The 17,513-nt window shown below is 34.7% G+C and overlaps 4 protein-coding genes and 1 pseudogene across 6 annotated transcripts; 1 reads left to right on the top strand and 4 right to left on the bottom strand.

Moving 5' to 3' along the window:
* Positions 1-654: 654 nt before the first annotated feature.
* LOC111304328 (Pentatricopeptide repeat (PPR-like) superfamily protein) lies at positions 655-3,281 on the bottom strand. Of its 2 annotated transcripts, none has more exons than XM_022900873.2 (3): positions 1,167-3,281; positions 1,002-1,080; positions 655-919 (listed from the first exon to the last, which is right to left on the bottom strand). In XM_022900873.2, the coding sequence occupies exon 1, from the start codon at positions 3,113-3,115 to the stop codon at positions 1,424-1,426; it is 1,692 nt and encodes a 563-aa protein (XP_022756608.2). In that variant the 5' UTR covers positions 3,116-3,281; the 3' UTR covers positions 655-919; positions 1,002-1,080; positions 1,167-1,423. The 2 variants fall into 2 exon arrangements, with proteins under 2 accessions (XP_022756608.2, XP_022756607.2); XM_022900872.2 differs by having other exon boundaries at positions 1,002-1,059.
* Positions 3,282-3,781: 500 nt separating this feature from the next.
* LOC111304327 (methyl-CpG-binding domain-containing protein 5-like) lies at positions 3,782-5,546 on the bottom strand (annotated as a pseudogene). Its single transcript, XR_016326849.1, has 3 exons — positions 5,111-5,546; positions 4,464-4,588; positions 3,782-4,357 (listed from the first exon to the last, which is right to left on the bottom strand). The product of XR_016326849.1 is annotated as a methyl-CpG-binding domain-containing protein 5-like (transcript).
* A 765-nt stretch (positions 5,547-6,311) lies between these two features.
* On the bottom strand, positions 6,312-7,807 carry LOC111304326 (mitochondrial import inner membrane translocase subunit TIM9-like). Its single transcript, XM_022900870.2, has 2 exons — positions 7,603-7,807; positions 6,312-6,710 (listed from the first exon to the last, which is right to left on the bottom strand). The coding sequence occupies exons 1-2, from the start codon at positions 7,695-7,697 to the stop codon at positions 6,524-6,526; spliced, it is 282 nt and encodes a 93-aa protein (XP_022756605.1). The 5' UTR covers positions 7,698-7,807; the 3' UTR covers positions 6,312-6,523.
* Positions 7,808-8,073: 266 nt separating this feature from the next.
* OEP16-1 (outer plastid envelope protein 16-1) lies at positions 8,074-9,636 on the top strand. The gene is made up of 6 exons (XM_022900869.2): positions 8,074-8,292; positions 8,386-8,437; positions 8,698-8,729; positions 8,952-8,985; positions 9,116-9,183; positions 9,354-9,636. Exons 1-6 carry the CDS (start codon positions 8,179-8,181, stop codon positions 9,492-9,494), a joined length of 441 nt encoding a protein of 146 aa, XP_022756604.1. The 5' UTR covers positions 8,074-8,178; the 3' UTR covers positions 9,495-9,636.
* Positions 9,637-11,456: 1,820 nt separating this feature from the next.
* LOC111303633 (protein TRM32-like) lies at positions 11,457-16,570 on the bottom strand. The gene is made up of 5 exons (XM_022900028.2): positions 16,340-16,570; positions 15,396-15,644; positions 14,902-14,987; positions 12,585-14,274; positions 11,457-12,357 (listed from the first exon to the last, which is right to left on the bottom strand). Exons 2-5 carry the CDS (start codon positions 15,562-15,564, stop codon positions 11,702-11,704), a joined length of 2,601 nt encoding a protein of 866 aa, XP_022755763.2. The 5' UTR covers positions 15,565-15,644; positions 16,340-16,570; the 3' UTR covers positions 11,457-11,701.
* Between the last annotated feature and the right edge of the window lie 943 nt (positions 16,571-17,513).

The raw sequence follows: 17,513 nt of genomic DNA, 5'->3' as shown, positions 1-17,513 counted from the left end.
GTCGCACAGGTATTTATAGTGCGATTATGTGAGTGGAGCATAAGTTTTTATATAATTACCAAAACGCCATTTTCTTTTTCATTTTTTAAAAAAATATATTTTATTTTTTTAAAAAATATTTGATAAACAAAAAATTTCTTTTTAAAATAAATAAATAAAATATTCGATAATAATTTTATTAATGACATCTAATTATAAATATAATATATATTTATTAATTAATGTATTAAAAAATATTCAAATATGATAACTTAAAAAATATAAAAAATGTATATCTTTTATTTTCATAATTGAAAATATTATATATATTTTTAATATATATTTTTTATTTTTTTAAAATTTATTTTTATTTTTATTTATCAAATACATTTTCACTCATATTTTTTAATTTTCAAAAATATAAAAACAAAAAATAACTCTATTTTCTAAAACCAAACACTATTTTAAATTCCGATTTTCATTTTCAATACATTTTTTATTTGCATTATAGTAGAATTTTTAATTGTTTATAATAATCTTACAACTTGACATTGTTGATTTTGTCGTCAATCCTTCGTTATTGTCATCTTTTTATCTTTTTCCTTCAATCTTTTATGCACACAAAATGGATATATATATTTGTCAAGATGACCGTAAACTTGGCCAGAATCTTAATTCATAACGCAACTTCCAGTGAGATTTACAAGCTTTTAGCAATTAAAGTGTAAGCAGAATCCATGAAAGTAGAAATATGGAACAAAAAACAACAAATACAAAGAAAATTTACAGTGGTTTTGCATAAACTTCAAAGATCACAATCAACTGGTATATAAGCTAAAGGGGCATAGCCATAGGGTATATGAGATTGGAAAATCTCTCTCCCTCCGTAAGCTTTTGTTGTTTTTGCTTTTGAAAGTCACCCACAAGATCCCTTTGGTGCCTGTGAGACCATGATAGTAAATTAATCAGCATAAATAAACAATAAAAAAGATGAAAATAATTCAAAAGTTTGGTTCCATTACTTTGATTTGCATCATTCTGTCAAGTAGCCATGCTCAAAATTTGCTGTTAGCCTTGTATCTGCAATATGGAGAGCAAGGGCTATATGATCGAGCATCAATCTAGAGGATCCTTTTAAGAAAACTGAAGTGAATGAACAGTTAATAGGCAAAGTGATCGAAGCTTACGAAGAAATGAAGCAAATACTTCAGACTGCTTGGATATCTCAGATCTCCAACTTCATATATGGTAGCATTGGGGTATCGTTTAGACAAACCTCATTTTATTTATGGTCTCCTCTATTCCCTATTTCGCTCTAAATGTAACATCCATAAGTCTTTGATATCCTCCTTCACACAATGAAAGCTTCGGGTTATCACGTCTCCTCAATTTTGATTTCCTTCATATAGCATCACATTCAGAAGTAAGTGCTTGGAAGCTTCAACTACGTATTGTGTTTTGATTTAGAGATTAGATTATATATAGAGACTGTTGGTTTAAAACCAGACTCAATCATCTCATTCACTAAAGCCTCTGCCTCTTGCCACTTACAATCCTTGCAAAGAAGTCCGATAGTAGAGCTGTAGCTAGCTACATTAGGAACCAACCCTTTCTCGCCCATTTCTTGAAGCAGCCTCAGGGCTCTATATGAGCTACCCTCTTTGCAATACCCGTGAATCATTGTGTTGTATATCACATCATTTGGCTTCAATTGCATTTCTTCCATTGATTTAAACAGTTTCCATGCATCCTTCATATTACCCTTTGTGCACAATCCATGAACTAAGACACCATAAGTGTAAACATCCGGAACCAAACCAGCCTTCTGCATAAACAAATATAACTCAAATGCCTTATCTATATTTTCTGATCTAATGAATGCATCAATTATAGTTGTATATGTCACTTTAGAAGGCCTTATGCCTCTCTCCTCCATTTCTTTTACCAATCCAGCAACTACTGCTAAGTCTCTAGCTCTAGAAAAGCCCGAAATAAGAATGTTATAAGTTACCAAAGATGGAGATAGACCCTTAGTTTTCAATTGATCAAATATATACTTAGCCTTCTCCAACTTTCCAACATTACAAAAACCATCTAATAGCGAGTTATATGTAATCAAATTTGGACTTATACCAGTCCTCTTCATTTGATCCAACAATTTCTCCGCCTCCCAAATCCTTGTCTTTCTACACAAGCCTCCAATCAATATATTGTATGTAACCACATTACATGCTACTCCTCTTTCACGCATTTCATCAAACATCTCGAAAGCTTTGCTTACTTTTCCCTCATTGCAGAATTCATTCATCAAAGAATTGTAAGTATATAAACTAGGAATCACCCCATTAAGCTGCATCTTCTCATATAGCTCAAAGCCTTCTTTTTTCAGTCCCTTTTTAAACAATCCATTGATTAAAACTGTGTATGTATACTCGTTAGGAACCAACCCAAGCTCCTCCATTTTGCAAAAGAACGTTTTTGCCTGCTCAAAGTCACCCATTTTACAACACCCATCAATCAAAGTAGTGTATATAACAACATTGGGAGACAAACCCAACTCTTCTACCTGACCTAAAAGCTCAAAACTTTTGCTTAAATAACCTGCCTTGCAACATCCTTTGATCATTATCCCAAAACTATAAACATCAAACTTAACCCTCCCTTTGGACTTTGTAAAAAGGATCCAAGCTTTCTCAAAAGAATCAAACTTTATAAGAAAACTCATTATATTATTCAGAGTATTGGGTCCAGCAACAAGGTTTCTGTCTACCATTTGATTGAAATAATATATGGCTTGATCAGGCAACTGAGATCGAACATGGGCGTTGATAATTGATTCATATAGAGGGATTTGGTTCATTGAGTTGGGATTCAAAGTGGGTTGAGTTAAATGTTGGAACAGAGACAAAGGAGTGAAGAAAGGAGAGGAGAGTCTACCAGAGATAATCTGGAGGAGAATGGACTGAGAATGAAGGAGCATGTTGGAAGATAGAAGAATGTCTAGAGTGAAGGCTATGGATTCGGGGGTGTGTTGAAGTCCTTCGAGAATTGAAGAGTTGAAGAGTAAGAGAGCTTTAAGAGGTGGCTTCTTCACCATTTTTGGAATGAGAGACAAAGTTTGGGGAGTTTGGAACATTGTTCAGTTGTTGGTTTACTTTCCTTGGGTTTTTGCCTTCTGCTAGGCTTTTATACTTGCTGCTGCTTGCGGAGCGAACCGTCCTGAAAACAAAGTCTAATAGGCCTGGCCAGGGCCAGGAGCGACATTTGTGGTGGCCCACGTTTAGTTAATCAAGGCAGATACGACTATACGTGTTATATAAAATATTAAATTTTATATAATATTTTATACAAAAATTATATATTATAATTTATATTAACATAAAAATATAAAATATATATTTTTGATTTTATTAAATTTATATATAATTATTGTTAAAATTTTAAATTGTATTATTTTTATATTTTATTTTTATATCATATTTACATTGTATCATTATATCCTATTTTAAATTACTAAATCAGGCTAATTCATCCAAAGCAGAAGTAGGCTTTCAGTTATCATCAACCCTCGAACTTGAAGGGCGGCTTCCAAGTTTTGTAATAGGCATGCCCTCTAACAAAGATCCTTTTTCACTGTCGCTAAATTGTTGGCTGAAAATCAAATGCCTACGAAGGTTTCAAAAACTTTACTTGGCTCACAGCATTTGATTTCACAGTGATCAACTTGTTTTCTGCAGTTGGATTTCTAAAATCATAGCTAAAACAAAAGGAGATGCAAATTTTACTTGTAATGATAACTGCATTGCTGAAACAAGAAGCACAAATTCATTAGAAACCAAATAAACAAAAGGCTCTGCATTTCGTTTTCTATAAATTGAAACAACAAAGCTATTTTGAAAGGAACGTCTAGCTACAGGGTACATATGAACGGTGGAAAGAGAACAGAAAATGAATGCCTATAACCTATAACAAGAAAGGTCCTGACTCTTGTTGAGCCCGGCTGTTGTGTGAAATTAGTCCAATCAAAGATCATAAGACATCAGTGATTAAAGCTCAAACAAAAACAAGAAGAAAGACCTATTGCTGGTCAGTATGAAGCCATGCGTCTAATAATGCAGTGAATCTAATCAGATGTAAAATGTCTTCAAAACATTGCTTGACTGCTTTAACTTGCTGTTAGGGATGCAAATGCAGCAACCCAATCTTGTCTAGTAGATTCAGGCACTTCGTTATCCTCAAGGAAGGGAGTCCAGGAGTCTGCAGAGGCATTGGTCAACAACCAATCAACTTTCTCCGGGACATTAACGAAATCAAAGTTCAAAGGCTTCGGTTTTTTATCAGACTTCTTCTGTTTGTTGCCAGCAGAGATCCCACTAGACTGCAAAACACAATTCAAGCATTCACTAAAAGCCAGGGAGAAAGAAGCAAACAATTGGATAAAAATTCGGCATATTTGACCAACAAGCCTTTTATTTCTGACTTACAACTTCTTCACTGCCGAGAGTCTCTGTTCCTTTCTTCCTTTTATACGGGGTGATTCCAGTTTCTAAAAAGTACAGCACTTCTTTCTTTGATCTGAATTTTGGCCCGAGGATGGATCAACATAATACTGCAGCAGAAATGTTATCATGTATGTTTATATTACCACTGCATTGCCAATTATCCCCTTAAATGAAAACAACAAGAGGCTCATACATCCTACATGTACAAGAAACATATTACAGATACAACAAAATAAACTGATCTCAGACCGAAACACACTATAAATGAAATAAAAATTTCCATAGTTTTCTATACCTCTATTAAGCAAACTAGTCCCCCAATTATGCAACATTCTCCCAAGTCAAATCCATTTTAATGAACCCAACTTCAACTGTTACATTCATTCACCAGATTTTTACAATGCATCTTGTTTCAGTGATGGAACAAAGACAAAAGCTCTTATATGAGTGTTTCTTTCAAAAGGAATGCTTCCACACCCCCATTTCTAAGAGTTAAAAAGATCAATAACCATAAGATTGTAACTCTGACACAGAACCTGATATCAAATAATCTTGGAAACCCAAAGACAAAATTTCAATAACTAAGATTAAACTTAACAAGGAAAGAGTCATGTTGGAATGAGATTAACCTTATCAATTATTCCAGCTGTGGCACCGGAGCTCCGAACCCTGTCTTCGATCAACCATCCAGCTGGCAACCAAGTCTCCGGTGCCACCACGCGCCGCTTCACCTTTGGCTTTGCCGAAGACGACGAGTTGTCCGGGCCTTGTGGCGGTGTATGGGGTCGGGCGCCATTTGGAATCGAACCATTGGGAGGTTTTGAGGAATCTAACGATTGGTTTTGGCCGTTAACGTTAATGCAAACTTCGGGTTTGAGGACCGGATCGGATGGAATATCGACTGTGGAGGGTTGAACCGGGTTTGACATTGCAATGAAGAAAGAGCTGGAAGAACTGTTTGACTTTTCGCAAAGAACGGAATCTTTGTGAGAATATTATCATTTTCTGCTGTGATATGATCCTATTACCTCACGAATATAAAATATAAAAAATTATGTAATTTAAAATTTTGATATATAATGTTTTTATATAAAATATAATATAAATATGTAAATTTTAATATTTTATATTATGTGAATATATAAATTTTAATATTTTACATTCCGTAAATTTTTTTTTTAATTTTTTATAAAGAATAACGATAAAAGAAAATTCAATTTTTGAGATAATTTTATGAGATTATTATCATTATCTGTTATAGCACGATATTAATATATTATGAATATAAAATATTAAAATAATGATTTAAAATTTGATAGTAACTTTTATATAAAGTATAAAATAAATATATAAATTTTAATATTTTACATTATATAAGAAAGACTTTGACATTTTACAAAGAATCAAAATAAAAAAAAATTCAATTTTTGAAATAATTTCGTGAGAGCATTATCATTATTTATTGTGACACGACATTAAACGTTACGTTACGAATATAAAATATGAAAATAATATAATTTAAAATTTTAATATATAATTTGTATAAAAAATATAATATAAATATATAATTTTTAATATTTTATATTTAACGATTATAAAAATTTTAATATTTTATATTTCATATACAATCCTTTTGAACGGGATTTCCCACGATTGTCATTTTTGCCAGGATGCTGAAGGACATGTTTGTGCCAGAAGTTGTTTATGTCTTGGAAGAGAGGATTATTCGGGTTATTTGTTATCGTATGTAAGATTGCAAACATAGGGAGCAAATGCAGAGAATTTTAAGACAGTTAAAAATCATGTCAAGGTGAATGGACCATCTGTGCATATGGTAACAAATATCTATTTGATCATATTCAATTTTTTAAGAGGAAATTAACAATGACAACTTCTTTTTCATGACAGCAATCGTCAACCCCCCCAACAATATCTTGCCTTTCATCTGAGAATGGAGAACCCGATTGATGCAAAATAATAAAAAGAAAATGCTACATAATAAGCAAAAACATTTGAGTCCCTCTCATGCTTGTTTATTAGCTTTAGTCTTGTGTTGCAGCCTGTGAGTTAAGCTCTGCAAACCTCAGGCCTACACGCATTGAATGCTTCAAGAACTTCTCAGCACATCGCGTAACACAGGTTTCCTCCTGCTTCTGCAGAGTCTTGCGAGTAAAGTTGTCTACACAGTCAGTGAAGCATCTCTCAACAAGTGAATTGTACATTCTCAGGCTGGACATCGATTAAAGGAAATAATGAGATCAATTGAGACATCTCTCCCTAGAAGTAAGGTAATTGTAGAAGCAAAAGTACCAATTAACCAGATAAATGTCTCTTTTCGTTGGCTAAGGGGAATTGGCACTTTAAGCACCAGGTAAAGAAATTTACAAAACCTTCCAAATCATGAAGAAGATTGGTACATGGAAATGTGGAGATTGTATGAATCCCATCCAACCCCAACCCAGTTTTATTTCTTCTCTAATGCTGTGGAAAAGGAATTGGCCACTCTTTATGCATTACCATAAGCCATAGAAACAAACAAATCTAGTGTGGCATTATAAGCAAATTAGGAGAAAGAAACTGAATTAAATTGGAACAAGTTTATCTTTATGCAAGGGAAAAGCTAAGGTTGATTTGAGCATCAAAAGCTAACCAACCACTAAATAACAAGGCAGGTTAACACAAAAGAAAGATGCAGGGCTCGTTATAACTAGAAACAGGAAAGAACAATACAGGGGTAGCTATAATCCAAGTGAAGAAGTGAATCAACCAGCATACTAACTCCATCCTATGAAAGCCAATCCAAAAAAATGGTGGTTAAAGGGCTTCAGAGAATAGAAATGTAGTTCCCAAAACGTTCAGAGGCAACATAAAAATGCTGCACTGGTTTTAGGGAGAACATCTCTTTAGCTTCTCATTATACACAGAGCAAAGTACCCAGATGTTGAAATTAGGGAATCTGCATTGTCTACAATCCGAGAAGCTAAACCCATAAACGAAACATACATAATAATTTTAAAAAAAAGTACCCAAAGATCATAAACCCAAAATAAGCTAAACCCATTTCCTAAAACTAAGCTTCTTAACAAATTCAGGCAATAAGCGAGCTTGAAGAGTGAGTCACCTGTCACGAAGCTGAAGGTGGTCGATCATGGCGGACATTCGGATCTTATCTTCTTCAGGGAGACCCTCGAGACCTGCTAACATGTTCTTGTCCATACTGGATCCTGTCTTTTCCAATCGAATTTCCTTGCAGGATTTTCGAGAGGAGATGAGTAGGGTTTAGGTCAAAAGGGCTTAAACTTCCCTTCTTTAAGTAACTGATAAACCCTAGGAATCAGCGGACCAGAAGGGCGTTGTTCAAGCCGTAATGGGCCATAATTTGACACTTGGGTTGTGTTATGACCCGGGTTATTCATGATAAATTTGGACCTTTTGGCAGATCCAGTGGACCCAAAATTGACCATCAAATGGTGAGGGTGGGCTCAAGACTGTGTCAAATGGGACAAAAGGATCTGAGGCGGATGCTACGGTTTCGTCGTTTTTTGTTGATATCGTTTTGGGAAACGCACCCAAGCAACCATCTTTATTCCTTTTCTAAGCAATCCATCAAGCAAACTAATTAGAAGATAAATGCATGTATTGTCCAGAAAACAAACTAAAAACATAATTTCTTACTTTGAATAAAGAAGAAGAGGAAATGCCATCAAGCAGGTTTTCAGGTTCACTTTCAGCACCAAGTGTTGATGTAACAATAGACACGGGCAATCATTTTGTCAATCACACTTTAGATGGTTTCTTGAAGATTGGAACTGTAATTTGTGATTTAGAGAAAAAAAAAGAGATTTTATGGGCTATTTCTATAATTTAAAATCATACTTACTACGTTGCTATGGCTTCTTTTCAGGTTGCAGCTACTAGGGCAGTTGCAGAGGATACATTCAAAGCTATCAACAGGGGTTATATTCACTTTTCCATTTTTTTTTTTTTGCCCAAACTCTGTTTGAGTGATTAAGTTTTATGTTTGTTTTGATATCAAGTTCTTGAGATTTGATAGAAAAGATGCACTGTGTCTGTTCAAGTACACAAAGGACTTCTCAAGTGTTTCCTAGCCAGTTCCCCAGACTAGAATATTGCTAGATTCCTAAAATTTTAACTTAAAAATTCGTTATACAATGGTCAGATCATATCTGAAATATTATATCTGCCACGTTTGCAGGGAAGGTATCGAAACACTGTTTGGAGCATTCAGTAAGTGTTTTTTAGACACTGCCAGTTGCTTTCTATTCAAGAAAGTATGGTTCCTTTTCTGTTCATAGCAACATCTTTAGAGGATGCTTAGGATCTGCATTTGTTGATTGCTCATCAACTTTTGCATAAGCAAGAATAGTAGTAGTTTTTATTGTACAAGTCGTAGCTGCTCATGAATTTTACATAATCTTCTCCTCCTTTTGGGAAATGTTGTTATTGCAGATCAAGAAGATGTGTAAAGAGGGTGCTTATTGGGGTAAGTATGTGACATAATTACATATAAAAACTTCAGTTCTATCAGATTTTCCAAATTTTTTTGATAATTATTGTTGCTTATTTATTGCAAAATTAAAGAGCATTCATAAATTTCATTTTTTTGCTCATAGGAACTGTAGCTGGAGTATATGTGGGAATGGAGTATGGAGTAGAGAGGATCCGTGGCACAAGAGACTGGGTATGTTCACTAGACTTGGCACTAAATTCTCTCTAGTTTATAGTAAAGGGGAAAATTTTGCTGCCATTGAAAAGATTCAAACTCCATTTTGATCATAATCTCGATACATAGAGTTTCTCATGAAGTTTCACTTCCATTCTTCTTGGATGTGTTGGCATATTGTGTTACAGAAGAATGCCATGATTGGAGGTGCCCTTACAGGGGCTCTTGTCTCTGCAGCCGGTAACAATAACAAAGACAGGATTGTGACGGATGCCCTCACAGGAGGCGCCATTGCTACTGCCTCCGTGTTCCTTAACTATCTTACCTGAAAAGAGCAGACTGAGTTTCTTTATCTTGTTGCATATCGAGTATTGCCATGTAGTGTGATCCCTTTCCTTTGTGAATTTATCTGGTTGTAAGAAAAGAAGGATGCAACAATAAAATAACAGGATGCCGTTTGTTTTTCCACAATTGTTTTCTTTTCAGCTAAATATCTCTGTCTGCATGCCATTGAGCTAAAAATTTTATCTCCTTCAACTATAGTTTCTTATCAAGCTTAACCGAGCAGAAGAAAGTTATCCAGAATATACTTTCAACATCAGGTTATTTTCCACAATCACATAATAATTAGACCAAATATACAAAACATTCTTTCTCTTGAAAAGAATCAATTGAAAAGAACAAATACCATTAACAAATCACAAGGATACAGGCTTACAGGCTGTCTTTGTAACCGCTCACCAAGTTTCAGTAGGCTACAGGTTTCAGCATCTGGCCTAGCCCCTCCCAGAATCATCCTTTTCAAAAGATTAGGGTCATAGATTTTGGCCTTGAAATAAGCCTTGATCAAAGTATTGTGAGATAGGATGTCTCAATTCCCTCATTTTCTTCATGTACTCAAGTGAAAGCCTTATCAGGCTATCCAAGCGCGCAATCACAAGATTATTGTAAAGCAACTCATTCTGAAACTCGAGGGACACAACTAAATAATTTTTGGTTGTAAATTCCAACATGTAAGAGTAGTCTAATTCTTTTGTCCTGTACGGTCTCTCTCTAATCACCCAATCCATCACCTATAAGAAGTAATAAAATTTTCAGGGTTTGATCCTCCTGCCGTAATGCAGACTTGTCATAGCAAGAACACAAGTACAAATGCACATAATTTTTCAAAGGGGTCACATCAATTCCCATTTTGGCACCAAAGCTAACAGATTTCTATACACATACATGTATATGTGTGATCAAGTGCTCAACTAATGCAAATGCTATGGCTTTCTACATTTTTTCTACCATAGATACTGTTTCAACATTCTAGCATAGACAAAATAACAACTCAACATAGTAAATTAAGTTCTTCAAATTTCAGCATTGAAAACCTCTGATGTATTTGAGATTGAGCCTCTTCCTTACTTTGGAACAAAATTTTCTCAATAGCTCTTTTGCCAATTATTCTTAGCAATCAGACAAAGTATAAACCACCCCCCCCCCCCCCCCCAAAAAAAAAAAATTAGACTAATTTTTGAAATAGAAAATTACCTCAATACGGTGTCGTAGAGGAACCACTGTTTGCATGCTTCAGCCCCGAGTTTGTAGCTTGGTAAGTATTGGGGTCGAAGATAGGCCCATTTTCCAAGAACGAAACACCATAGCTCAGCTAGCTTTCCTCTTTATGGTTTACTTTAGTTGAATTGGGCTGGGTTTCAAGCTAGCACTCGGCTTTGAATTATTTTGTTTTACTATGAACATATAGTAACAATTTCGTTTAGAGCAACATTAAGTTTTAATAATTTTGGATTAGGGTCATGACGATTTTGAATTAATAGAAATTTCAGGTTACATCAAGTTAAGTTCATTACATTATTAAATGAATTTAGATTGAGTTTCAAGCAGACTAAGATCATATGTTTGGCTTAGATTATCTATTTATAAATGCAAAATAAACACATAATAAAGTCACTCAATACATCATAACATGTATTTTTGTTTAATAAATAAGAATATTTATGAGATAAATTATTTGAATTTATTCATTAGAATTATAATTCAAATGTTTTTTGGTTATGTAACACATATTACAAAGAGTTCAATCATAAAATGATATCCATAATACAATAAAAATTTATTTTATAACATATTAAAATGAAGTGTCAGGCATTTTTATCTAAATTGTTAACGGTTTCGTGGCTTAAAATGTCGATGAAGGCTATGGGATAGGGTAAACAATGTATCAATGAACATTAAAAAATCAATTAATTGTTTATATGAAAATATAATAAGATCATCTGTATCCGTATAAGTAAAATCTAGCCATGAAACCGGTGCCAATCGAGCTGATAATGGTCTCTATATAGAAAATGGCAAACATTGACTATACCAAAAATTTAGTTACAAAGCTGATCAATTCAAGGGACCTTATATCCCACATTTATGACATCTTGTTTAGTCATGAACATGGGTTTCATCAAGAACCCACATGTTATGAATGATCAAGATTCATGTATCTTAGGAAGCAATCTATTTGGATTAAACTGCTGTCTCACACACAAAGAACTTCATCTAAAAGGTCATCAAAAATTAAATCTTCTATCTCAAGTGCCACAAATTCGGATTCATCTTGAAGGTTCAGCAGAGTATCTTTCGCCAAATCTCGAGCTACAATATCATCTAAAGACCGGTCAGATTGTGGTTCGCAGGCAAGGTTCCTGCTAACTTTTGTCCACACCTCTTGAAGAACATTGTTTCCCTTAAGCATTAGACTAATGCGACAGTTAAAGGAGAAGGGCTTGGGGAAATATATTGATGATTTTTCACTGATCTCAAGAAGTGCCTCATTAACTAGATCAAAAACGAGTTGGTGATCACAGTTGCTTCCAACTTCCTCAATGGAGCATTCCAGTTCAGGGTGCAACAGGGTCTCCAATTCCTTGAACAATGAAGGGTTCAATGGTTGGTCTGCTGAATACCATTTCTGGAGGTAATCACTTTGTATGAAACCTGACAGCTCAAGAATATCTCTAACATAATGGTAACAAGGATCAACCTGATCTTTATCTGAATCAAAGGAGAGGAAGCGACTGCTGATTCCTACGGTTTCATATTCAACACTTTCGTGGCTTATTACGCGTCTGTCTTTTAACAAGGTAAAAGACTCTGCTTCCTCCGCAGGATGGCTTGGATGATTCAATCCTTGACCTGATAAAAGTTTATCCAAAACAATTAGCAGCCACTCCTCCAACAATATATAGGGAAAGGAACAATTTAATCATCAAGTTTAAGCATGCTTTTCAACACCACATAGATCATCAAGGAATAAAGTTTATTGATTATGCATTTGAGAAAATAGTTGAATCTAACGATATTTGAGCAAGAAATCCAAAGTTCCATTATGCAAGTTCATATTGTAAGGTAGACGTGTTTACCTTCTGGGATAGAACTTTCTGCCCTGCTGGTTATGTCACTTAAATCTGAAGTTGGTTGTGTAAGCTCTTTGCTTGGATTGACTGCAAAAACAATCTCCTGCTCTTGTTGACGACTGCTTTTCTCCATTGCCAGCTCAACTACATCTTCATCAAAGTCACATGGTTTAGCAAATTCTTCACGATTTCTATCCACTAATAAACCAGTAGAACTGCGGCTATTTACTTCCATCATCTTTTCCTGTAATTCAGCCTCTAGAACAGCTTCTACTAGTTCAAATTTATCCATATCTTCAGGGAAACTAATTGATTGTGGTTCATTATGTGCATCACTTTCCTTGTTTGCATCATAATTTAGGATACTCCTAATTGGCATTTCTGAAGAAAGAGCATCGCGAGACACCTCCTGTAGAAGGGAGCAAAAGGACTCCAGATCAGATAGAGAGGAAATCCTCCTGAAAAATTTCGGAGCACGCCCTCTTGATGGAACTTTGTCTTCAGTGGTCAATTTTAAGCTCTTAGAGTGATGCAAATCAGCCTCTTTGCTTACAGTATGCTCAAACAATCGAGTATATCTATCTAGTGACTCATTTATAGACTTTGTTCTTCTCATCCTGTGGAGTCTAGCATTGCTGATATCATGATCAGAAGCATCGGTCTGAAAACTATTGAAACTGTTTATACTATCCTGCTCCATAGGTGTCTTTTCCAAGCTTTCAGAAATCTCTCTCTCATTTATGGATGATGTATCTCTTGAAGAAACCTGGTGGGTGAGTCCATCCACCATTGTGTGGTTAATACTCTTTCTCTTTTCCTTGAGGGCTTGCTTTATTCTCTGCTTAATATCCTTGATACGATTCATAACTAAATGATTCCACCTCTGGGATGAAGAACTTGCTTCTTCTGTTCTGATGCTCCTGGAACTATCATAAGTTCTTAAAGCCCTTGAATTGGATAATCGAGTACCAGGGAGTGATTTTTCCTCTTTCTTGAAGTACCAAAATTCCTTCTGCTTGTGCTCAAGTGTACTAGACCGAAGATATCTAGTGGTGCGAGGTGAATCAGGTACTGGAAATGACCCTGATTTTGTTAATTTTAATGTCTTGGAAGTTCGATTTCCAGGAAAATGCTGTGAAATGCCAACCTCCGGATCTTGAAGAATATCTAGGAATAAATCTTTGTTTATCTTAAATATCTCCAAAGCATCCATGCCCTCCTTAACCTGATTATATGAAACTTCTTTGTTGACCCTCTTAGAAATTGGCTTCTGATTTACTAGGGTTCTGGTTCCCCCTTTTTTATCCATCTTCTTCTTGAAAATAGCATGCTTTCCAGCATTCTCTTTGTGTTCCAAGTGATTGTCTGCATTCACTCTGTCATGGGTATCGGGCTTTTTACTCCTTGTATCTTGTTTCCTTTGGGTCTCTGGCAAAGAGGAAGTCAAGTTGCTATCAGAGGTGCCAGCTCTCTTGCGGACAAGAATAATTGGATTCATCCAACCAAGACCAAAACCAGAAGGCTCCAGGTGATGGGTTGAATCAGTTTGCTGTAACTGTGGTCTAGCAGAAAAGCCCAAAATCCAACGTTTATGGTTCTCTTCCCTAGGCTTTTCTTTACCCGCTAACCCCTTTGTGGAGGCTTTACCAGAGCCGCTGTTGTTGGTTGAGCTTGTTTTTCTGGTTTGCTGTTGAACCTGTTAAATTAGGCAAGTCAATTGATATTAGGGCTGAGCAAAATTTAGTTAAAACCGAAAAAATTAAAAACAAAAAAACCAAAATTTTAGGAGAAATTAGGTCGGATAAATTCAGATTATATGGGTATTTAGATTATTATTTCAGTTTAAATGATTAAAATGATCAATTTGTAATTTTAAAATATTAAACTGAATAAATCAAAATATTCGACTTAATACAAAATAAACAATTAAAAAATATATATATGATATAGATATATCTAATAATATGATATAGATATACTTAATACATGAAACAAAAATTAAAACCACCTAATCCAAGAAAGCCGACCGAAATCGATTATGTTAATTTGATTCGATTTTTTCGATTTTTCTTATATATATCGGTTGATTTGATTTTTATAATAAATTAAATTGATTAAGTTAGTTATTCGATTTTTACGATGGAATTAACCAATCAGACCTGTTTGTTCAACCCTAATTGATATTCTGATGTATGCAAAAGAAACAACTGCATTGCATGATTAACGACAACTAAAACTTTATGTTGACTTACATGGATGTTGGCTGTTGATCGTCATCTGCAATAGTATACATGAAAATACTAAGAATTTTATGAAAACTTACATGGACGCGGTCGGCCTCAACATCCAATAATCCTTGGGTTTCAACAGATTCACGTTCCATGGAAATAGTTTTTGGATTTGCGCAGTCTGCAATTAAGAAAACGAATGCTGCTTAGCATAAAGAAATCCCAATGAGCTTCTCAGAGTGAAAGTCCAAAAATGTATGGGTAATAAGATCTTGTTGAATCCGGTTGGCAAGGGAAAATCAGATTTCTTAAGATGAGATCTGAACGAGTTTCTTTTTAGTAGTGAAAAACTACACTGATTGCTTATTATAAATGCATATCAGTGCTGCAATCAAAATAGCCTAAACTGAACCATGCAAACCGAGCGTTTTGCAGTCTTATAGATAAAATTTTTCTGTACCATACATTTGAAAATTGGCCATGCCCCATTTTTTTCCTTTTAAAAGGTTCTCTTACACATCACAAAGAATTAGCTTCCTGCTAATGAGAGAGAAAGATGAAAGGATGAGACAGGCTGAGATTTGCTTACATCTGGCACGTCTTCCTCTGCTATACTTTCTGTGGGGGAACATCTTTTTGACATTGTACCAATGATGGTAGTAAAGAACATTAAATATGCCCCCCATGCAGCCTGGATGATAACTTTCAAATTCAACATCATCAGAATGGTCATGAAATTCACTTCCCATGTTGAACATAACAACAAATTGATTCCTTAAAGCCTGAACCTCAGGAGTGATGCTTGATTTCAACTAGTAGGCCCAATCTCCTGTAAAACCTGATATAACAGAAAAACAGTGTGAAAACAATTAAAAAAAAAAAAAAGGAACTTGGAATTTCCTATACCAAATACATCAAGTGCGAATATGTAGAGGAAAAAATTCATTTGGCAAAAGCCTTTGGAAAGCTCTTTTTGGGGGATTGAATAGCAGATTAACTGTTCCTTCTGTCTGAACTAATGATCAGCAGAGAGGACTCATTCGTGTTTGAGAAGTTTGTGAAAATTTGGAGTTTTTTTACGTAGTTTTTGTCCTGGGATCTTCAATCTTTTTCCTCTTTTTTTTTTTTTTTTTTTGTGAATTTGAAGAAACCTGCATGTAGATACCTTCTGATCATGTCAAGTTAAGAATAAAAAGTAAAAAAAATCATCCAATTGGAATATAATACCACCATAAAACAAGAGAAGTCTTGACATAAACTTCTAGAGAAGATCAACAAGAAGGGTCAACTTTATTAAACAAGTTCAACGTGTGGTTCAAAACAGAAAAAGAGAGAAAATCTGTTTTCCGTTTAATACCTTTTAATCAATGTTGAAACATCAGAAAAAATTTATTAAGCAATGAAAAACAGCTGTTTTCAATAAATTTTGAAACCAATAAAATTGATTATCCATCTCAACAGCAATAACATATAAATAACTGAGAAAACCGCATCAAAAACTTTACTTGGAAACCAAAACCTTCAAAATCTTACCTGAAATACAGAAGGGCTCGAGATCTTCTTTCTGCATGAGAGAGCTCAAAGCTCTGAAGCAAGCAAGAAAGTGAACGAGACACGCTTTCTTCAATCTCCAAAAAACTTAGAAGAAAAAGAAGACGATGAAGGTCGTTAGTCCTTGTTCATATTCTAGGAAGACCAAAAATGGAAGAAATAGTAGCCAAAGTTGGTTATATGAAGGCTCCCTTTGCCCGCCAAGACTGGTCCACTGTTTTGGTTTTTGGAAAAGACTAGTCTAAATACAAATGGCAAAAAGGGTCACGTCAGTGAAACAAGCAATGGGTAGCATTAGCTGACCAACCATATAATAATATTGAAAGAAGAACTGTAGGATAAGATGTTAAATTCCCACTTTCTGTAGATTACCAACTATTTTTTCCTATCCAAAAACGTTTACTATAACATCCTTCACCAACTATTAGTAGGAAGAAGAAAGGGGCCGGACTTGGAGATTGCAGGTTAGGCCGTTGTGGGAGATCGATGAAGGTGGTGTGGAATTGGATGTTGGTTTCAAAGCAGCAGTTGTAACTTACAAGTTCTTGTATCCTTTTCCTTTGGTTAGATGCATTAAAAGGGGAAGAGTAAATTCCACTCATTCACAAAAGCAATCCAAATTTAATGTTCTGCCGTGCACATTCTCCTGAACAAAAAGAATCAAATTCATTGACCAACATTGAAACTTGAAACTTTATGTACTGGTTAAGCCTTTGGGCAAAGAATCAAATTCAGAAGACATGCACGCAGCATTTCAAATGTTTACTTGATGCAATGTTAATTGATAGTGGTTGAGAATTCAGCAGAAATGGGATCAACTGAGAGTATAAGAGCATCACTGTCAACTTATTAGGGGCTACAGTCAGTGGTGAGTCATGTCAGTGGAAAATATTTTACAAAATATATAGTAATAATCTAAGATTCTTATTTTTCAATTGGGTAAGTCTCCTGCAGATAGCTGAGGGTTAATGTAAAAAAAAAAAAAAAAAAAAACAGAGCTGGTTTTTTTTATCTAATCTTATGGCACGTATCATGCTATGCTGATTCAAAGATACCTAACAAAACTTTCAACCTGTTTTTTTTTTTTTTTTGGTCAATATTCCATGAAGTTTTTTTCTTTGAAGATATCTAACAAAACATTTAAACTGCTTTTGTA

Source organism: Durio zibethinus, chromosome 13 (assembly GCF_047325235.1).
Source record: "Durio zibethinus cultivar Kanyao isolate XHJ-2024 chromosome 13, ASM4732523v1, whole genome shotgun sequence".
Taxonomy (NCBI): Eukaryota; Viridiplantae; Streptophyta; class Magnoliopsida; order Malvales; family Malvaceae; genus Durio; species Durio zibethinus.
The sequence above is the reverse complement of the archived record's forward strand: the minus strand, read 5'-3'. Positions and strand labels throughout refer to the sequence as shown.